The sequence below is a fragment of the Paramormyrops kingsleyae genome, chromosome 8 (genome assembly GCF_048594095.1).
Source record: "Paramormyrops kingsleyae isolate MSU_618 chromosome 8, PKINGS_0.4, whole genome shotgun sequence".
Classification (NCBI taxonomy): domain Eukaryota; kingdom Metazoa; phylum Chordata; class Actinopteri; order Osteoglossiformes; family Mormyridae; genus Paramormyrops; species Paramormyrops kingsleyae.
The window spans coordinates 29,114,471-29,137,616 of record NC_132804.1 but is presented as its reverse complement, the minus strand read 5'-3'; the positions used below and the strand labels follow the sequence as shown (position 1 = coordinate 29,137,616).

Here is a 23,146-nt window from a genome sequence, read left to right as displayed (position 1 = left end):
AGGGCCTGGCTGGATTTAGACTATGGCTGGTTATTGGTAAGTCTGCTAATGGAGGTATAGAGATATTTGAACATTCTGAGACAGGGAGAGAATGCATTCAGCTGCATGTTTTTTTCTGGATACTCATCTCATTGTCCACAGACATGCAGTTAGCTGAGGCAGGGGCTGGACAAAATACAAGCGATTCAATTTAATCCATAATTACATTTTTCATAAGAATAATTCACTTGATTTCAGGGTCAGTCTTCATCATTTAGCCAATCATCTCATGAGGGTCTTGGTTTCAGATGTTTGGAGAGGGCGTGGAGACTTGCTGTCCATGCTGCTAGCAGACAATGTTTCGCCTTTGCCTCCATCACACACTGGGATTACTTTTGAAACCGAAAGCCTCTGATGTCTATGATGCGTTTTTTCACCACAGTGCTGGAGACTGAGCTTCAGTCAGGGGCTGCAAAACTGAAGATTGAAGCAGCTCTTTACTCCAGCCTCTTTCCTTGAGGATGCTTGACAATGCAGCAAACATGGTGTGTGTGAGAGGGAGTGAGAGACGGGGGGTAGGGGGGGGGGAGTGCAACAGCGGAGGGATGATTAGTCGTATTCACCTGAGGCGAGTCCCTCGACCCGTCAAAGCCGCACTGATTGGAGCTAGCAGTAGTTCCAATAAAATAACGGCACAATAAAAGAGCCCCCGCTCATCAGTAGTGTATTGTTGTTCGGTATTGGCCTCCCCCAGGATCCTCTACCCTCAGCTAAACATCCGTTCAGCGTCAGCGCCAGTTTGCCTCCCACGTCGCCCTGCCGCAGTGTGACATCCTCTCGCGGTTTTACCAAACACCCATCACCGGCAAGACAAAGTGAACCTTTGTTCACTATTCGCACAGGCACATTGGAATGTGTTTGTTTTCACATATCCAATCTGCTTCTCTGCTTTAAGACACACGCATATATACACCGATGAGCCAAAAGATTATGACCACCCCCACATGAACCAAATAATGTCTCATATAAATGTGGGAAAAGTGAGTGTCAAGCTCTGGGATGTATTAGATGGTCAGCTAACATTCAGGACTCATAGCTGACATGTTGAATGTGGAAGAAATGGGCAGGAATAAAGATCTGAGTGACTTTGACAAGGTCCAGGTTGTTATGGGAGGATGACTGGGTCACTGGGTCAGAGCATCTCCGAAACGGCCGGGCTTGTGGGGAGCTCACGGTCAGAACCGAGCACCCCCTCAGAGTGGTCTGAGGATGGAAAAACACAAACCGCCCATAGGGTGTGAATATAGGCGAAGATGAAGCTTGAGGTCTGAGCACAGTATTTATCTGGGGAAGCTTCCAGAGAGTTAAGGAACTTGCGTAAGAATCCAACAGAGACGATTTGGCCAAGGACAGGATTTGAACCTGAAACCTTCCAATCACCAAACTCTCCCATCCCGAATCGCACAATGGCCCTGCTAAACAGCTGACTGTACACATCACCAAGAGGCATCACAGGAACACTGTGAGGAACATGTGCTACAGGGCCAACAGCCACATCGCCCTCCTGCTGGGGAGGCCTCGAAACGGGCACTCAGCTTTCATCTCTGCGATTAGTGTGTGCCGTCTCAAGAGCCCAAGCAATGCCAGTTACAGGGTGACTCTACGCACGTCGGTCTCCCAACTCACCCCGCTCAGACATTTTTCCAGGAGTGTTAACCCAGGAGGGATTCCAGGGACCCACAGTTGGAACTGCTTCAGGAAAGCCGTCACCAGACCGGCAGAGGTAACCCAGCGACATTTTACTAACATGTAACCCACTCCATAAGCAGTACGCTACTGAAAGCTCTTAACAACCAGAGAGGGCGAATCTTGTTGATGTGATTTCCCTTCCCAGTGCCACTCAATATTCAAGTGTGGCAAATTTATATATTTACAAGGGGAAACATCTGTCAGATCTTGAATAAACCTGAATTGTTTGTATAAATATCTCACTGTAAATATTTATATGAATTCTTTCATCGGATCTATAAAACATTTTTTTTTAAAAAAAGAAAAAAAGCAAATACCATTACAAATTATATCCCTGGCATGTTTACACCCATTTTGAAGAGCTGATGCTTTCTATCACATCAATTTTAATCCCAACCTATCCTATTATACAGTTATATGTAAATAAAGCACTTGTATCACTGAAAACACACACGGCATATTGCTGATTCCAGACTTCAGAAGACGGTCAAGCGTGACATACAACTCGCAGTGATGCGGGTTGTGATTTACAGTATTACACCGTGAATGGGAATGTTTAAAAAAGGGGTGTGTGTGTGTCTGTGTCTGCATGTGTGTCTGTTCATGTGTGTGTGTGTGTGTGTGTGTCTACTTGTGTGTCTTTGTATGTGCGTCTACACATGTGTGTGTGAGCATTTGTGTGTGTGTGTGTATATGTGTTTGTTTGTGTGTGTGTGTGTATGTGTGTTTGTCTCTGTGCCTGCATGTGTGTGTCTGCGTGTGTGCATCTGCGTGTGTGAGCGTCTGTGTGTGCGTGTGGTGGCTGGCAGGATGAGCAATTTGTAGCATTTATAAAGTTCATCTGAAGCCGGCAGTGTAGTTACTTTAGAGCAAAGGTGGCGGTACAGTATATCTCACAGAGCGTTACGTAACCGTCGCTAATGATACCGCAGAATTCCTCCTGCCTCTGGAGTCCGCATATCGCCTATGCAGGCCGTCCGCGGTATATCAGGTGCACCAACACTGGCCGCCTGCTGTGTGTCCTGCAGGACACTCCATCACGCAGGTTGGCGGCTTGCCCACACCACACTGATTTCGGCACAGCTAATCTCGCCGAAGCGGATGTCCTATGATTGTGTAGGGTGGGCACCTAGCCACTGCCTCGAGCGTTTCAGGGCCGCGGGCGAAGGGGCCGGAGATTTGGAAGCGATTAAAGGGACATTAATGGAGCTCGGGGGGTGCTGTGGGGGGCTGTATAATGGCTCCTGGTGCTTTATCGGACACAGACAAGCCTGCGACACAGAGGGCTTGATCGCGCACCTGCAGACTGGCCGTTGGCTCTGACAGCCCTCGCCTGACTTTTTCACAGCAGGCTTTCTGTAGCTCCGCATGGGACGGCCGCTCTCCCCAGGGCGAGCTACATCGATATCCCAGCATGCGAGTCACACCCCAATGCCATACGAAGCTGAAGCTTTAAAAGGAGGCTGAGCTGCTACAGTAAATCCAGCGGCTTCCTGTCATGAGGTTGGGGTCCCAAGAGGCGTCCTGCCAAAATGCCAGTCATTGCATTTCACTGCTGTAAAAACATTTAAATTGGGGACTGATAGTTTATACAGTAAATTAACATGCAAATTAGTGAAGAGAAAGGGTCAAAAATTTTAAAAGTATTACAGCGAAACAGGGAAGAGAGGCAGAAAAAATTCTGCTGGAGAACCCAGCTGCTTAGAGATCAGCTTCCGATGTGGAAGCTGTGTTTGAGCCTCAGCTTGGGCAAATCTATACCGAATTTCCCCCTGGGATCAATAAAGTTTATCCTATCTTATCTTAAAACTTTAGACATGAAGTTACAGTCTCTAGACTCTCCGCCGCCCCACATTCGGGGAGTCAGACCTCGTTAGCGGAGAACAGAGAGACAGGCGGAAGTGGGAGGAATAGAAGGCAGCGCACGGATGAGAGCAGATTAGAGACCGACAGAGAGACGGAGCCTCACAAACCCCTCCATTTCATGGAGGGGGGGGGCAGGAGGATGGGGGCTGGGGGGCATACCATCAGGGGAGGAATTTTGATCTGAGCTGATGAGGAACATCACGTCGCTCGTCAGAGAAAACACGTGTACAGATAAAGGCGCGCATGTGTGTGGATTCACACGTGTGGGCTTGCTGTGCATGTAGATGCATCCGGGTCATGTTAGCGCACAGCATTCCTCATATATACCCAAGCCTGGATTCACTGAGGTGTGTTAAAAGCACAGTGCACCTCCGCGCTTAATCATGAGTCATTTACAACCAGTAGGTGCTTGTTTTCATCTCTTTTGCGAATTTATTATGGCCCTACGGGGAGTTACACAGATTCCCGCAGTTACAGGGGTGGGCCGGGTGGCAGGCTGTCTGATGCCCTGTACTGTACTCTCAAAGCCATGAGCTATAGAGGGATGAACTGATCAGCCGTGGCTCACAGGGCTCTGATCCCACATGCTCACCGGCTTTAAACGCCACATCACACACCACCCAGGGAAACGTGCTGCTTTATGAGGCACGGAAATCTCTGGGAAAGGTTCCACGGCGACGCCTCTGGTGTCACCATTCTAATACATTCAAATAATTCTGAATAAAGGCAGGGACTCGTGGCATGGGAAATCACTGTATTTAGATCGTACTCCGTGGAAAAGCGTGGGAGATTCCGGGAACGGAACCACGCGACTCGGGGGATTTCCAGCAGACCGGCAGGACACCGGGGAAAACAAAGGATTGTCGTTTTGCCAGGGGGAGAAAGAAAAGCAGACATGGCGCCTACATACAGTACAGCGACTGCAGCCTGTCACCCAGGGTATCATCCAAACAAAGCTCTGATACAATTACACACACGGTACCTCAGCCTTTGTGACCTGCTAAGACCTCTTTACATTTGTGCCTTTATTTGGCAGATGCTTAATGCAAACCAGTGTACAACTGGGAAAGCAGGGTCAAACAGACCCTGGAGCAAATGGGGATTAAGGGCCTTGCTCAGGAGCCCGACAGTGAAATCTCTCTACCAACCCAGAGACTGAACCAGCAGCCTTCTGATCACAGGCACAGCCTCTAAGCCCATTGAGCCACATGCCCCCCACACCATTAAGTGGTCATCAAGCATTATATCTATACCATTCCTCATGTTCACTATATGGCTACGTATTACACATCATTCCATTTCTGTGCCTAGGATTCAAACCAATAACCTGATGTTTGCCTTTGAAAATACTACCCCCTGCTATCTGGTATTTCAGAGCTGTCACTTCTCAGTCGTACCTGTATGCCAATCTCATCAATTCCTTCAGCAACAGAACAATAAAACATATTTCCTAGAGAACACAAGTGAACATTTGGAGATGTAGACATAGGACTTGTGGGTACAGAACTGCATCAGGCTAGAGGGAGTAAAACGGACCTTAATCAAAAAAAGCATAAAACCTCCAGGTACCGGGCAGTCTGCTGTGAAGGGAATGGAAAATATTGGGGTCCATGCAGGAGAAGTTAGCTGTAGAGTTACAGTAGAATGTTTAGTGCTGTGGAGTAACATTTGGGTTCTGGCTGGACTGGGGCCTAAGATGACAGCCCCAGCCAGCTGCTGTAAACAAATGAGGTGTAATCTTTTGGGGGGAACAGTGTTCAGAAGACCACAAAGGGCAGGCGAAGAGCACTAATGTAAGCTTTTGAGGTTTTGTGTAGGAGAGCCTGAGATTTTCGGGGGAAGCAGATAATTGTTCATGGGAAACAGAGACAGGAAAAGCAAAGCATCAGTGGCAGCCCCATCTAGCCTCAAAGCGCCCCCCCAGGACCCGACCGCTTACACAAGCCGCCATCTGGCAGGCGAGGCTGGGGCTGCACCTCATGCGAGAGTGTTCTTACATCGCTGTGAAGATGCTGTCACCTGCTCTGGTTCTCTCGTTTCATCTCCTTTTTCCAAAAAAAAAAAAAACTGAGAACAAAAACACTCTATGAAGCCTCTGTCTGCCCCCAGAACCTCAGGATCCCTGACACGGCAAATTCACTCATTACACAATCTGTGAGACTTGGCTTGACGAGTCCCTTGCCAGATGTCCAGCAGGTTTTTCCTGAACATCACTACAATACCAGACATTGGAAAGGTATTTCAATTAAGCAATTACAGCTGACTGGAGAACTTTTTCAAATTAAATCCTTTATAACCAAAAAAACTTTTAGAGAGAGAGGAGGCAATTCAACACATAACAACAAAATTCTCACACCTACTAATGCATGTGATTCAGAATGTAAAACTGCAAGATGTATAAGCTCAATTATATAGTGTATACTTAATATTCTTCATTAATAGTGCAGGTATAAAGATGTTCTGTAACATTAAAATAGAGGCTATATTGGAAAATTTTGTTTAGCTTGACTGAATTTTCATGTGCTCTAGCTTACCCAAAGTGTACGAGTGCAGAGCTCAATGAGTGAATAATTAATCAGCCAGCAGATCAAAGGGCAAAGAATAATGTAATCTATGGGAAGGACAGGAGCACAGCACTGGCTGGGTAATAAAGGCAGTGCCAAGAAATATGCTGAGTCACCAGAAAGCAGCCACGCACCTGCCGAGACACACACAGAAAAACACAGACACACTCAGATTCACACACAGAAAAACACAGACACACACAGAGAAACACAGACACACTCAGATTCACACACAGAAAAACACAGACACACAGATTCACACACAGAGAAACACAGACACACTCAGATTCACACAAAGAAAAACAGACACACACAGATTCACACACAGAAAAACACAGACACACACAGATTCACACACAGAGAAACACAGACACACTCAGATTCACACACAGAAAAACACAGACACACACAGATTCACACACAGATAAACAGAGACATACACAGATAAACACAGACACACACACACACACAAACACAGACACACACAGATTCACACACAGATAAACACAGACACCCATATTCACACAGACAAACACATATACACACAGATACACAGACATAGATAAATACAGATACAGATACACAAACAGACACATACACACAGAGATACACAAACACAGACAAAGATACACAGATAAAGTTACACAAGCACAGATGAACACACTCACAGATACACATACACACAGATATTCACAGACACACAGATAAACAGGCACACACACACACACACACAGGCACACACACACAGATACAGACAGACATGCACGCCAGGCCCATAGCTGGTGACTAGCAAACCTATTGAGACATGCGGCCGTAGCTCTCACATGAGCACACAGCTGCCAGCCCGTGTTCAGGGTTGCGTTGAGTCACTGCACAGACAGGGCCGTGCAGCTGGCCCCACTCACCCTGCAGTTGCTCAGCTCCTCGGCAGACAGGATGATCGTTCCGCACTTCTTCCCCGCAATGCCCCTGAAAGGAAGTGCAGAGGGCCGATGAGAACACAGCCACCTAATGGTAAGGCGCGGGAAGGGCTGCAGGTCGCGGGCCACGGCCGCGGGGGACAGGGGGCTCTCAGCCAATGAGGCCATCCTGCCACAAGGTGCTAGGGACTTGGGTGGCAAGGAGGAGGAGCTCTGATCCAGCAAACACACACTCAGTTCCTCTCTGCCTGTGATCAGCAGGTCATCAGTTTGAATCCCATGCAAAACAGATGAGTCCCTGATAAATGCTCCAGGGAAGCTGGATAGATGGGTGACTGAGCCTGTGCTCAGACCACAAGTCTGTGCCCCCCCCCCCCCAGACCACCGGCAGCTGGCCACATCTCACACTTAACGATGGCTTTGGTGTGTTGCGGTACCGGAGGCTTCTCCCATCGCCTGCGGACCCTGTCCTCTCCAAGCACCCTCTGCCGGTCCAGCTGACTGCATCGCAGCGGGACCCCTGAGTCACCACGCTAAATAACAGCCTGACTTGGCCTGAAGGCCACATTAGCCGCCCGGCACGGAGTCACGCGCCAGAAACCAAAGAAACAGATACCCCCCCCCCCACCCCCTTGGTTATGTCTCATAATCGTTTCTCTCTGCTGATCATTCACATCGATGCTCTTCTGTGCCGGAGGCAGATAAAATATTACAAACAGGGGGGCAGTGTGTGGTTCAATGGGTTCTGCCACTGTGTCTGTGATCAGATGGTTGCTAGTTTAAGTCCCCGTGATGGCAAAGTGAGTTCACCATTGTGCCCCTAAGCAAGACCCGATTGCTCCAGGGACTGTCTGTCCCTGTGTTCTCAAAAATGCACGTTGATTCCAATAAAAGTGTGTTATATAACCAAGACGTAATATTCAAAACCAGCAGATAGGCTCAATGCTGCTCACCAGTACGTATATGAGTAACAGAAAAAGTATAGTTCAGTGAACAGGGGGTTACGTTAAAAAAATATAAAGAACAATAGCAGCATGTTTTAAATACCTGTGATCAGACGGTTTTATGTAGAGCAACAAAATATCATTCAGCAGCTCACCAGCCAGCAATAAAGCATATACACTAGGCATAGACAAGGTCTATAAATACAGGGACATATGACAATTTGTGTATTCATACACATCGTATTGAGGACTCTTTCTGTGAAGTGGGGGGTCAGTGAATAACTTCCATTTTTGCCTGAGATTTTGCTGTCAGTTTCCTCCTAATAATTATGCGGAACATCCTCATCTGACACTCCCGACCAGAACGCCCCACTACCGAATGGGCGTCACATAATGGCAGGTGAAATTAAGCCACTCCCCCCCCCCCCCCTTTAGCACTCAATGGTTTTATTTGATGCGTGAGCTGTTTCTCTGTGGAAATCATCCACTCACTAAGCTCTAGTGCCTTTTTTTTTGCATCAAGCTAAACCGAGAAACCCCCCCGTTGGTTCCCGGCCCCATCGCCTCTTATGGCCGCGGAGACACCGTTCACAGTGACCGCTGATACGCTCGCCGTGCCCGTAGTTTCTATTAAAGCCTCATCTTAAGGCTTCACTTCATTTCCATCAGACCTTCATTTCTCAAAGACCTTTCCTCAGCGTGACTGTCACAGGGCACTTAGAAAATCAAGGTGTTTCAATGGCTGCCAGACTGTGGACGTCATTATGCAATTTTATACCGCTGTTAGAAGCACAGTATCACCATGGGGGGGATGAACCCCAGCCCTGCGCCATGCTATCAGAAATGGGCTCCTGCCCCCAATTCTGCTCAGGGTAAGCATTCCGGAGATGGATGGATGGATGGATGTCAGAAATGTACAATAAATTCACATTATTAAGTGATTAATATTGACGAGTTTTAAATTTAAACATTGATTTTGCATATGTGCCAGTTAAAACCATGTACGTGAAAGCCATTTTTTTTAGAAATACGCAACATATGAGCAAAGCGATGGGCTCTCTGGTCATTTGCATGCCAGGCGATGCTCTAATTGTCCCCACCTGCGTCTTTTCATCCCCTGAACGGGGCTCAGGCCACCTTCCTGCTGGGGTTTCCATTTCAGCATTTCAGTATCAGGCCTTCACTTATGAGCGTGTCTGTATAAGGCGATCGAGTTGGGTGTCCCTGCCAAAAAAAGCATGTTTCCTTGCCCTTGACAACAAAGCAGTCCCCCCACCCTCCAGCCAGGGGGGCTCTCATGTCCACACTCAAGCTGATCATTTATTTAACATGTGTGTCATTGAATGGTCTCACCTGACCAGGGGGAGGTTTGTTGTTTCTGGGATCCCAAGAAAAAAGTGACTTTTCGGTCCCCTGTCCCCTAGTTTAGTGACTGTTTGTGCACAACAGGGGCCCCAACCATTGAGGGCCCCAAACAGATGCTCGGTTTGAGTGATGGCACCCAGCACCCAGCCCCGAGTCTGTACTCAAATATAAGCCAGCAGATATAGATTTCGATGCTTGGCCCGTGTGGAGGAGGGTGTGAGGATCTGAGCTTCCCAAAGGGAAAACCCCTGCCCCCACCGGCAGGAAGCGGATACGCACGTCAAGGGGGGGCTCTGGCTAGCTGACAACTGGGGGGGGGGGGGCAGAGCAAAAAACGCCAAGCGGCAGGAGCAAGGACGACCAGGACATCCACCTCCCAAGCATAGATATCTGCACCCTCCTGGCACGGACGCAGTAACCAGAGGGACCCTGCAAGTACCCTGAGCTACCAGCACTGAAGCTGCATACTGAAAGTCACCAGAATTCTGATAGCAAGGATTCAGGAACAGATCCACTTCCACGTTTCCTGGGATCTGAAGCTTGAAGTGAATTGATTGCCTCAAACCAGAGAATCCAAGCTTGCTTCCTGTGTCGCCATCGTCCCCGGTTCCCTGTAGCGGCTCCTGTGGCGCAATCGGTTAGCGCGCGGTACTTATACGGCAGTGCCCGGCGGAGCGATGCCGAGGTTGTGAGTTCGAGCCTCACCGGGAGCATGAGTTTAAGCTTTGCATGTGAGCAACCCATCTACTCTTTCTTAGATGATAACAGATACATGAATTGTCACTGAACTGCACACCCATATCAAGCACTAAACACAAATCTGGTGATTAGCAATGAGTCTAACTGCAGTAAGCTATGCAGTGCCACTGTGCCAAGCAGATAAGCATAAATTCCCTCTTGGTGTACAAAGCATTTACATTTATTTATTTAGCAGATGCTTTGTTGTGAGATAGATAATACATCGCAGGCGTACTGCTGTGAGGGAGTCAATTTAGGTACAAGTGCTGCTAGGCTGAGCTTCCAGTGAGAAACCAGGAACACGAGCGAGTTAGCAGAGGAGCAAGAGCCGCACAAAACACCGTTCGAACCTACAGTAACATCAAAAAAAGCCCGTCAGCCCAAAAACCCCATGAGGACAAGTGCAAAATTCAAGGAAAGAGCATCCTGGGTTGCCAGGAGACCATAACCAAGGAATAGCCAATGAAGACAGAGAGCTGGTCAGTGGTAGAATGAGTTAGTTAAGATGTTCCTGCAAAAGATAGATCTTGAGAGCGCTGTTGCTATACTGTACATTAGCGACATGCTCTCTTCAGGACGCACCCTCTCGTGCTACAGCTAAAGGAGCTTAATGTTTCTCCATCATGCTCTGACCCAAAAGGTACACGTCGTCTAAATAAATCTATCACTGCATTAATTATCTAGAGCATTCAATAATCAAGGAAAGATTTATGTAAGGGAGTTTGGTGAGCTTCTATGGGAATTATGCATAATATTAAAATATGAATACCATGTCATTAAAAGTTTGGTTCATCAATCAACAATGTTGGCGCACTGTGTTTAATTCATATGAAAGTTTTGTTAAAATAAACCTTTTCAAACTCAGTATTGATGCTTTCCTGCCCACACAGGGCATTCATACAGAATAACAGGGTTTAAATGCACAAAGTTCAACATTAAGTAGCTCCGGTCTACATACACCCAGACATTTTAAACACACTGTTATCATTCTTTATTCATCTTTTAAACCTCCCCCCATCCCGTTCATTGGACTATACTTGAATTCTGTTTACACTTCTCTGTGCTGATAAGCAGCACTGAGTCTAACTGCTGGTTTTGAATATGACATTTTATTTATTTAGCACACATAAAGTCCTGCTCAAAGGCCTAATGGTGATCTCACTCTGTCAGCTGTAGGATTCAAACTGGCGACCTTCTGATTACAGGAAGGTAAACTGACACTTGCTTGGAGCAGGATAAACAGAGCTTGTGTGAGGATGACTACGGCGCACAGAGACAGACATCTACAACCTGACATCCAGGCCTTAAACCTTTGTGTCTATGGCATAGACGCAGCTAGCGTCGGGATGCACTGTGATAGCAAGGGTCGCGTTGATGGTTAGCTGGGTTACACCTGCCTCAGAATCTCAGCATCACTCCTTCAGCTCCAAGCTTAGGGTGGAAACAACGTGTGGAAGGTAGACCCTAACCGACAGACGCCTACAGAACACCGCTCGAGTGGAGATGAGGCTTTCAGGTGAGACAGTGGGGGTTTTGTTCCTGTGGAGGTTAAAGGTCAGAGGCACACCCCTTAACCGCCATCAAAGGCCCTTCCATTATTGCGAATTGTCAATTTTCTCTAATTTTCCCTATTATGCTTGCATGCATTATGTAACTGTTTATGGAACTTCAAAGTGCCAGTGCCCATCAGGAAGCTTTTGAAATGATTATTGATAGTCTGCTTAATTAAAATGCTAACTAAAAAACAGGCAATGGAAAGAGGGGGACGGGTGGGGGGGCAGTCAACCCTGTGTACTAACTGCAGGAGAATTTTCAGTGTGCTGTCCTAAGACAGATACTCTGCTGGGTTTTTGGCATGGTTCAGAGCCACGGCACCCCCTTCAGGGCACCACACAGTTTCCCCCAAACCCTGAGCGATTTCACGCCATAATGAGATTAGACCCTGAGACAATGCTTCCCTTCTGCGAGCTGCAAAGCTGCACACTATTAAACAGGGGTGGGGGGGGGGGGGGGTTGTGATGAATGAGGGATGTTTCTGAAAAGGGCATCCGAGAAAATGGGAAAGGAAATGTAATACAGAGGGAGAGTTTCCAGAAATTTCTGATGGATAAATATCACTGGCTTGAGCATAAGATGCAGAAAGACACAGCTTGTGTGGGGGCTGATTAAGTCCCCTTGACCTCTCCATTGTCACTAAGACAGCAGGGTCTGCGAAGGGACGGCGTTCCCTTTAAGCTCGGCATCCCTGTCCGGCTTTGATCGCCGCGTGGCCCTTTGTGTGCTGAACAACGCTCAGGAAGAGAGCCGGCCGCGCTCTGCCCTTGCCGACCGGCCCCGTCCAACGCGTACGCCACCATGTGACATATTTGACGCAGCTTTCCTTATTTTTTCCCCAGAGAGCATCACCGCATATCCAGCTCCCCTCCCCCCACGCTGGGTTCTACAGCACGGGGAATGAAGGCTGTCTGCCACTGAACGGGGCAGAGCGAAAGAGTTCAGAAACAGCAGACAAGCATGTTTTTCAGGAAAAATCGATTTACAGAACGCCGTCGAAAATGCGAGGATCTTTACAGACCAGGCAGCACACTGATACATATACACAGATGGTAGCACAGAAACACCAGGTCTGACAAATAAACACGGCAGGAAAGACACATCAATACACAAGCTGCATAAATACAGTATATAAATATATACAGACATCTCCCGACTTACGTAAAACTGACCTAAGTAAATCCAGACAAAAAATATCCAAGGTACACAGAGCTCATGGAAACACTGTAAGTAAACATACACCTGTAAGTAAATTTAAACTTATACTATTTTTCATTTATTTAATATCTGTTATTTGTATTAGTGGTATATCTTTGGCTTATGTGTGTTTTGCTATAAGGTGTCTCAAATGGTACAGGAAGGCAACGTAAAACATGACTAACGTAGGGGATTGTGGAACTGATTAGTTACATCAGTTGAGAATAGCCTGTGTAAAAATTGTAAATGCACACATGTAAGTATGGAAAGTACTACGCATGCAATTACCAAGTAGAACACAAGAACACAGTATAATCATACTAAGCAGCACATGAAATGTACACTGTCACTCACGTAAACAAGCCAGACCTTGGAGTCCACACTAGGTAGGGTTCGTTCCTGCACAAGCAGAGCACACTAGGTAGAGTTCATTCCTGCACAAGCAGAGCACACTAGGTAGAGTTCGTTCCTGCACAAGCGTTGCACACTAGGTAGAGTTCGTCCCTGCACAAGCACAGCACACTAGGTAGGGTTCGTTCCTGCACAAGCAGAGCACACTAGGTAGAGTTCGTTCCTGCACAAGCAGAGCACACTAGGTAGAGTTCGTTCCTGCACAAGCAGAGCACACTAGGTAGAGTTCGTCCCTGCACAAGCACAGCACACTAGGTAGAGTTCGTTCCTGCACAAGCACAGCACACTAGGTAGAGTTCGTTCCTGCACAAGCAGAGCACACTAGGTAGAGCTCATTCCTGCACAAGCAGGGCACACTAGGTAGAGTTCATTCCTGCACAAGCAGAGCACACTAGGTAGAGTTCGTTCCTGCACAAGCAGAGCACACTAGGTAGAATTCGTCCCTGCACAAGCACAGCACACTAGGTAGAGTTCGTTGCTGCACAAGCAGAGCACACGTGGACATAGCACATTCAAATAACCGGAGCTGTTAGGCAGTGCAATTCGTCTCACTAACGGGATTTTAATGTGCTGTTTTGTCTCCCCAAACCCTCAAGCAGCCTAACGTACCTGAACTCATGCCCGAAACAGAGCAGGGGATCTTGCTCCAACAAGATGCTGTGGCTGTGGAATCCAAGGAGAAAAGTGTCTTTAAGAGCCAGATGACGCTGCTGCTCAAGCTAGGGGCCGCTAGCTAATCAGGGGCCGCCAATCTCGGACGGACAGTTTCCTCACACCAGCTATGCCTGGGATTGGGAGGTAAAATCTAACGCCTTGATTCAGCATCCAGACGAGCCACAATCTTCCAGAATCATTCATCCCCAAACCGTGTGCGGATTCCACCCCCCCTGAGAAGCTGTACTAAGTTCAGCGGGGTACCTCCCACCAGCAAAGCCTCCCAGCTGTGGCCCCAGACACAGAGCAACAGAGGCGGAATCCAGCTGGAATCACGCCTGAAATACTAACACTGTGCTTCTGCTTCATTCCCAACCAATCAAACACCTTTATGTCACATAGAAGAGAGGGAGACTTGTCAGCATTGTCCTACAATATTGAATGTTTTTTACGTATAAGGGGATAGTACAGCAGGTAACAGCATAAAAATTTGTTATTATATAGCTTTCCTAAATTTCCATGTGTAAAAATGATCCTACATTAAGCATTTCCTCGATATTCAAAAGGAAATTAGTTACACATCTGTTTCCAAATTCTCAATACATAGCAAAGCAGATTGGTTGCTATGAAAACAACAGAATTAATTGCTTGATAGGGAATTAATTGATGTCATTATCTAATTTGCTTTTAAGTACAATAGTTCTCGCAAGGACACCAAAGCAAATAATTATACCCTCCCTCAAGCTTCTCCGACAACAAAACCAAGCAAAAGCAGACAGAGAGGAGCGCACATCTGTGGCCTTTTTTTATGTTTATTTATCTAACAGGCGCTTCTGTCCAGAGCAACATGCAAGCGAGAAGATATTGGGGGTCAGAGATTATGGTAAGCCAGCACCCAGCGTCCCCCGGAGCAGCTGTGGTTAAGGGCCATGCTCAAGAGCCTAAAAGAGATATTATTAATCTGTCAGTCTAAGGACTTGAACCCACAACCTTCTGGATACATAGTTGCTTAACCTACTAAATTACACAACAGCCCATTAAACCAAAACTCTCTCTGACTGTTTCAGATCACTGTCACAATTTCTTTGAAAAGGATTGCATATTTCCCATGGTAATAAGAGGTAAGTCCAGGTAGTATAAGAATAAGGAGAAATTAGCAGAGTGTGAGCGCTGTGGAGGTATGTAGTGACATTTCCCAGTAAGAATAGTAAGAATATGACATTATTTCTAGAAATGCATTTCTTTGACTTGGTCTTATTCTCTCAAGCACGGTATAACAGAATATATTGCTTAAGTAATAGCAATAATGAATTAAACAGGAAGTAGGCCAACAGGAATGCATTCGCATTTTAAGGGCATTGATTAAAACTCAAGCTTAGGTAAAATGATAGGGGGACCGAGACTGAGGGGCATTCTGCAGGGTGTGGGCTCTGAGGCCATCCCACATGGATGGGAACGCGGCACGAGGACAGCTCTCCATTCAGCATCATCATAGATGGAACGCAGAACCGTGCAACTGGAACAATCTCAGCCAAAACAGAATCAAGCGCCCTGGGGAGGAACCAGCCTCACTCTGTGAAAGGCTCAGAAAGGGAGGAGCTCCCAGCGGGGCTCCGGAAATTATGCTTTTACGTGCCATTTCCACCAGTACAGGTAGACTGGAATGCTTCTTTTTGCATATCCCATTATGCTCTCCTTGGAGACACAAACACACATTAACAGAGGGGTGTGGGGGGACAGTTGAGGTAGCCATTTATGCAGCAGCCTAGGGGTTAAGGGCCTCACTCAAGGGTGCAACAGGGATGTAATATTCTGTCAATGGTAGGATTTGAACCTGCAACCTTCTGAATACAGGCACAGAGGCCTAACTCACTTAGACACACACTGTATATGTGTATAAAGATACTTGATCCTGATCCGCAATCTCATGCTCATCATACACTAATATAACTATATTTGTGACCCTCTTTGCACATCTGAAGACTTTACCTGAAGGTGTATTTTGACCAAAGTTCCTTGAATATTAAAAAAATAATCATTCAGCAATTTAAAGCAATCCTTTCATTACCACAGTCAACTGTTCTATGACCCGATAATGGTTCCCTCTGCATGGGAATGACATGCAACTCACGATACTAGGACCACTGTCAAGTGGTGTGGTGTGATTTCACGCATGTCGTAATGTGCCCCTAAGCCATATGCTGGCACAAATGAGCAAACAATGTGGCAGCAGTGGTGTGTACCACCTCACAAAGTCGAACAGAAGTCCAGCATTATATTAAAATTAATTAAAATCTATTATGCAAAACCAGAGAGAAAATGCAATAAATAAAAACAAACAAATCTAGGCTGACACCCTAGTGAGAATGGAGCCCGTGTTTTATTGCACCATTTTGCTATCACTACAAAGGCTGTCATTTTTTTTCCCCAAATTATGCATATTTTAAAAGGCTAAGAATTCTGTGTCTTTAATAGGCTGCTACACTGAGGCAAGATGATTCACTGAAAGGCAGTGAAAATGCTAAAATAATGATCGCAGGAAATGACGAATGGCCCTATGATTGACCGCTCGCTCCTTGCACGTCCATCACAAATGTGCATGTACTTTTAGAGGGTCAAAGGTCCGCCTTAAAGAAGTACTTTCAAGTTATTATGCATTAATTGAGGTAACATCGTAATTGCCTGGTGCTAGGCACAAGTTTGAACTCATGCTCCCCAAATGAGATGAAACCACGGGTTTATTCCACCAAACGAAGAACACAATTCTCCACAGATAATGTATTTCCGGCTCTTGCTGGATGAAGCTTAACAATTAGGAGCCAGGAATTCTCATTAATGCTCGCAATATGATGCTATGTTGTCTTCACAAGTAAACAGATTACTTTTGGTAAGGGGTGAATCCTCATGTCACATGGTTGGCCATCCTACCCAGAAGTCAACATATGACACCATTGTTTGTCTTGTGTCAGGGGATGTTCACTATACCCATGGACAGAATGAATGATTAATTGTCTCAAAACATCCCCCTTGGAAAATCTGCACCTCAGAACTTCAAGTAAAATTAAACATCTGCTATAGATGCATTTCCCAACAACAAGCCAATTCTTTTCAGCTTGGTCTCTGATGCACTGCGGTCTACTTGACTCTTGCGCAAAATAAAACATTTGAAAGATAAATCGATGGGAAGCGATAAAGATTTTCAGGCCTTATTTATGTCTTCCGTTTGCTTCAAAATCTCAATATTATCTGTTTTGTTCTTCAGTGTTGAAAATAGACGCCTATGCGTTTCATCTGTTTAACCACGGCAGGTCTTTTAATGGCGAAAGAATGAGGGAAAATGTCCACGCGATAATCTCAGCGGGAGCCTCCCTAGTGACAGCCTTTTCTCTCCGGATGTGATAAATTATGCCTTGTCACCCAGACACTCCGCTGATGAACTGGCTTTTGCCTGCTGGAAAAATAACAGCAGTCAATCCGGCAGGGTCCCCAATCTCAGCTGGGGAGTGACTGATGGACCCCCCCAGCACGCTCCGCTGGGTGGTCTCCGTGGCCCCCAGATGTGACAAGACTGTCACTGTGACTCATTCCTTAATATCCACTTCTCGGTAAGCCAACCATGCCCCCCAAAAAAGTCCAAGTCCCATATATGGCCCTCCTTTCAAACTATAATTATAAATATCTCAATGCTCTTCAAAATCTCCATTTATTTTCATAGAGGTAAGGACCCCAAACTGCAGAGCCAAGTAATTACATGTCCAACCCAGAAGTGTCGCTCTAATGATTGAGGGAATGAAACGATGTGTCTTTCCATGTGGGCCGCGTCATCGTCAAATCGCACGACACACATGCAAGGAGATGCTCAGCCTCAGAGATCGTGATTGGTCAGTCATTTTACCAAGCATCATGCAAATCCTTTCGTGGCAGAGGAATTGCTAACACTTTCGGTGATACTACAAATAAAACGACACCAAATTTTTTTAGCATCAGCTCCCGTTTGTCACATCAACCACCGCCAACCCAAATCCTAGACTTTAGTATTTCCTTCAAGAGAAATTTTTTCGGTCCTGTTCTGGCTCATTTCATTAAAATTCCAATTACTGCACTACAAGAAAGTTTTACTAATTGCGCCTTTTCAATGGAGAGCTGCTGGGACTTGAACAGTGCAATCTAACCCAGCTCTACTCCAGAATTACCACAGTAATGAAGTCTAACCCAGTTAACTCTTCTTTGTCTCCTTTTCCTTTAGAGAAACATTGTGCACGTTTCTTCAGCTTGATGGTGGAATAAATTCCAAACTGTTTTAATAAACAACACAGGATTTCCTGGGTGGAGGTTTGCTAAATTACATATCACTGAAAGATATTTTTCTCTTAGGCACAGAGCCGTTTTTCTTGCTTTTAGTGTCATTTTTGAACATTCTCTCCTTTTCTTTCCCCAAAATGCCTTTCCCTCCAATTCAGCATAATGCTTTAATACATATTTTTAGGCCATATTACAACGCCGTTTTATTTGTGACTTTAAATACCTGCTTTTCTTGACTTTGAAATCTGTGTCTTTATAATGGATGCATTTTCTGCCATGTCTCTCTTCATTAGCTAAGCACCCAGACTAATACCAACTGTTGTTGTTTTCATATACTCTTCTCTCCATGTTTTCTTGCATGAAGCTGCAGACTTTGAGGTTCGGCTCATGAAAATTAGAATCCGCCATCTGCTGAACACAAACACTTCTGTTATTTGGGAATAGAAATAAAAACATGCCTTAATTATTTATCGATTTGTTTACGTGTCGAATGTGGAAGCCTCCCGTTCACACTGGTTCCCCGGTGCCCCACCCGACCCCCTGGAATCTCTGCAGGACACCATCAGGCCACAGGTTCTGCAGTGAAAGCTGCTGCCCTTACCCACAGTGAGGAGGCAAAGGGGAACCCCCCAGCCCCGGACGTGCTAACCCCCCCACAGACCCGCCCACTCCCATAAGCCTCTTCCGAATCCAGGTCACATCAGCGCCCACTTTCTTTGGAAGGAAAACCACCACAGCTTTCCACGGAAGCAAGAGAGTCATCCTGTGACTTCAGTGGCAGAGTCGTCCCCTGTGACCCCGAGGTTCCAGCATAAGTGACCCCCACCCTAACCCTAACACCACCCACAACCCTCTGTATGCTGAATGACAGACCCTGAAAAATGACGCAGACAGGAAGACACCTTTGCAGCCAGGGGTGCGTTAATTGTTTCTGGGGACCCATTTAATCTGTTGCTTTGGGGCGCCCCTTAGTGTAGTGACTGTTTATAGCCACCAGGGGGGCCCAACTTCAGCAGCCCCACACAGGTGGCCCACTGCCCCGAATGTTGACCTTCTCACCGAGCTGCAGGAACACCTCGCTAAGGGACAGTGAGAATGACCAACCTATGAGAGTCATTATAACACGGGGTGGCCATCATACCCATTAAATCCCAGATGATAAATAACCACTGGGTTTTTCACACAACTGTGTAGATCAGGGGGGCAAATTTATCAAAAGAAACCACAAGCCATGCATCAAAGTTGATTAACCCAGGGAGGGGTAAAGCCAGGCCCAAAGCAGCCATTACACACAGAGCCATTACTTTTCTTCCACCCCCACATGTACCCCCACCTGCGCTGTCTGGGGTCCGGCCGGAGAGTGAGGGAATTCATGCAAGTAATTATGTTAGAGAGATGTAAAGGGGCCAGATATAGTGCCCCTGTAGACAGGAGCTTTCCTCCTGGGATCAATTAAGTTCACCTTAATCTTTATGTTACTCTTAATCTTAATTGCTCAATTGCTCAGCAATTGTGATGTGGTGATGATGGATCCGGGCACTGTGATTTCACCATTAGACTCCTGCGTGACCCTTAACCCCCATTTACTCCAGGGAGTGTCTGACCTTGCTTTCTTAAATGTTGCTTTAGATAAAAGGGTCTGCACAATAGATGCATAAAATGTTAATGAGGTAATGGGGCCCGGGATGACCCCACCCACAACCCGAACTGCTGTCGGTGACGATGCCACCCATGACCTTTGACCTGATCCATCAACCCCAAAGCTAAGCAGCCTGGAGTGTGCACACATGTGGAGAGAATCGGGAGAGAGTGCGGCGTTCCCAACAGGGGGTGCTCTGCCTCCATGACCTCGATTTGTCTCCTGTGTTACCATTCATGAAGCACTTCAGTATTTAATAAAGAAGGTGTCTGAAGGACCCGTTCCCCAGCACCCATAATCTCAATCCCCACACATGAAAGATGACTCCAATGTGTCTTCCTCACCCTGTTTAGAAGCACAGTGTTCACCTCTAAGAGGCGTTTCACACGGGCTCAATATGGCCAAGCTCTTTCTATAATTCCATGTAGATAGGCCATCTATAACGTACAGGAGCACCCTCCCCCTCCCCCCCCCCCACACCGTCGGAGTAAACACGCCAAGAACAAAGCAGATTAATAGAGACCTAAGCCCCCAAGAGTGTTTTGGGCGGATAACAAAATGCCGTTCCTCACAGAAGCTAAAAATAAGGCCCTTATCGTCTGCAAATGTCAGCTTGTAAAAGCCCGACAGCCAGAAGCAGGCGAACGTCTGCCTCTACGCACCACTACATATAAGAGCAACATAATGACAAGCTGCCAAAGACCTAAGCCCCACGCAGAAATAACCTCGTAGCCATACCAACGGAAAGATGAGCGTCTTTCTGACAGCGGAGAGGAGGAGATGTGGATCTGGGCAGGGACCGGGGAGCCGTCAGGGTGTGGGAGACGGGGAGGCGAGAGGGGCCGAAGCTGGTGCTTAGTGTCACGGGGGGTCACCAAGCCCCCGGTGAGCAGTGATGTCATGGCAATGGCCAAAAATGGGCATCCTCCGGCTAGTCACACGCTCAACGCGGAAAGCAGTCTGAAATACGAAGGCCTGCCCCCAAACTGATGGGTCTCAGAGATCGTTCTTCAAAGCAGCTTGATGACGGGGGCATGGCAGAAGCCTACCACCGCACCCGGGATTCTTCGACATCCATGCGCGTTCTTATTCACTTTAATGGCTTCTCATCTTGGCCTAATTTTGTTTCAGATCCCTTGTTAAGCATTTACTGCACTGAGTAGAGCTATATAAAACTTTAAAGGGACTGGGCGCCTTTTGGATGCGTATTTTCGAGGGAGATGCTTACGATCGTAATCATAATTACTGATCGTGAGGAAAACAACTGCCTCTCCCAAGATCGCAATTATGTGCCGATTTCATGTATATTCATATATACATACATAATTTATTTAATGAATTATATAATTATATAAAAACTGTTTGATTTTTAAGGCACATTAAAGCCAGACAGTACCACAGTACATGCGCACAAATCATTATCTACACTAAAAATAAATTTAAAATTAAAACTGTGGAAATCATCCCCAGTAGAGGAGAATGAATAGATCATTTATTGCCATTAATATGCAACCATATTCTTTGCAGAATAGCATAATTAAAAAGAAATATGAATTAGAAATTCAGATTAAGTGCATAATTGTTTTTTAAATTTCAGTGTCTCTGCAGTAGTTTATGACATTGTCACGGTTCGGGGAGCCAGAGAAGGTGTGAAGGGTTGTATGTTTCTGCTGACCAACATGGACTCACCATCGAAGGTGCATATCCAGGATGAAGCCCATATAATGACAGGTACAGCAGCTGGGAACACAGGAATAACCCAGTTTGATAGATGCTTCTGTTAACTCTAGAAAACTTTTTTAAATGAAATTTTCCAAAAACCAAATTATAATACTGTTGTATAATCCACCGAGAAAACATTCTTGCGACCATGCATGCAAAGCAAATGAAAGAAATCAATCACATAGCAGTGCATAAATCTGACCGGAAGGCCTGCACAGACGAACGGCACGTCTCTGGCTGGGCAATAAATATCACTCTCTCCCAGCCGCGCTACATACATTTGAAATTGTTTTTGATGACCTGAATGCTGACCAGGAATCCAAATGCATGAGATGCTCCTGTTCAACTCTCAACACTTTTTAGAAAAGCAAATGGCTTGATGTCAGGGGGAAAATATGACAGTTCCGTAAGGAGTGGGTGTTAATCAGCAATAATACAATAGAAGCAGTGCGTGATGGAGTAAAGATAGAGAGGCTACAACAACAACAAATTTATTTTTGTATAGCGCATTATCACAACATTACATCGTCTCAAAGCGCTTTACAGCATCCCCACCCAAAGCCCCCAGTGAGTAAGCCAGTGGCAGGGAAAAATTCCAGAGAAGGAAGAAACCTTGGGAGGAACCAGACTCAAAGGGGGGGCCCATCCTCCTGGGGTCGGCAGGGAGAGTCAGATAGGAGAGATGGCTGAGTGCCGAGTCATACTGTCCAAATCATTACATTTGAGGCTAACGTTGTCACGCGGGATTCGCATGTGTACAGCAAGACTGAGGCTGTCACTGATCAATTAATGGGATAAGTGTGAAAAATGGAGAAGACTTTTCCTCCTGAGCGGCATGGTGAGATTCGTCACACATATGTTCAGCAAAACCCGAGTCTGGGGAGTGCAGCGATTCACCAAGACGCACGATAGAGTCTAAGAAACTGACCTGCATTAAAATGGCATTTCATACTCTACTAATGAATCCGCTAATTGCCGTGTGTGGTTTTTCAAGTCGGCGTGTTTATTCGGTTAGCTGGCACGTGTTGCTGTGGCGACCCCCGCGCTGAACACAGTCAGTTGTGCTAATGTGATGCATTCCCTGTGGTTGAATGAACACCTGTATAATAAGGCTGCCTTGTAATGCTACAGCCCCTCTTCATGGGCGCTGCCCCAGATCCCAGCACTTCACGGTCCACTGCAGTGCTAAACCTTCTCCATATAGTACCACTCTCATGGCGTCTCAGCATTTTAACCTGAAAGTTACGAGACCGATTATACAACCAACAGAACATACTGATCATACCAGAAGCATCTGTGAAGATTTTGCGGCAGCAGGAAATGAGACACAGTGTCACCAAAGAGCTCCACTCTGTACTCCTTTGCCCAACCCAACAAAAACTCCAAACGATCTTCTGTTGCAGCCCGAAACAAGCAATAACGTTCCCAACCTGCTCAGCAACTTTAGTCCAGAGAAGCAGCGCAATCGACAGTGGAGCAGCGCAAGACTATCAATGCGGCGTCTAGCTGGAACGGCGCCCTGGGCAAATCCCATGTCACCCA

At 46.4% G+C, this 23,146-nt stretch overlaps 1 protein-coding gene and 1 non-coding gene across 4 annotated transcripts in view; one reads left to right on the top strand and one right to left on the bottom strand.

Annotated features, from left to right (window-relative positions):
* The window catches only part of LOC111856198 (copine-8), a 93,165-nt gene that overhangs the window by 35,420 nt on the left and 34,599 nt on the right, over positions 1 to 23,146 (bottom strand). For 2 of the 3 annotated variants that reach the window (XM_023835951.2, XM_023835952.2), the window contains one exon: positions 7,064 to 7,127. In XM_023835951.2, coding sequence (XP_023691719.1) covers positions 7,064 to 7,127 — 64 coding nt within the window. Of the gene's footprint in view, positions 1 to 7,063; positions 7,128 to 20,620; positions 20,640 to 23,146 lie in introns of those variants that run through there. The other variant, XM_072715627.1, reaches the window with a different exon arrangement.
* Positions 10,007 to 10,100, top strand: trnai-uau (transfer RNA isoleucine (anticodon UAU)). Its single transcript has 2 exons — positions 10,007 to 10,044; positions 10,065 to 10,100. It is a non-coding gene; the product is annotated as a tRNA-Ile (tRNA).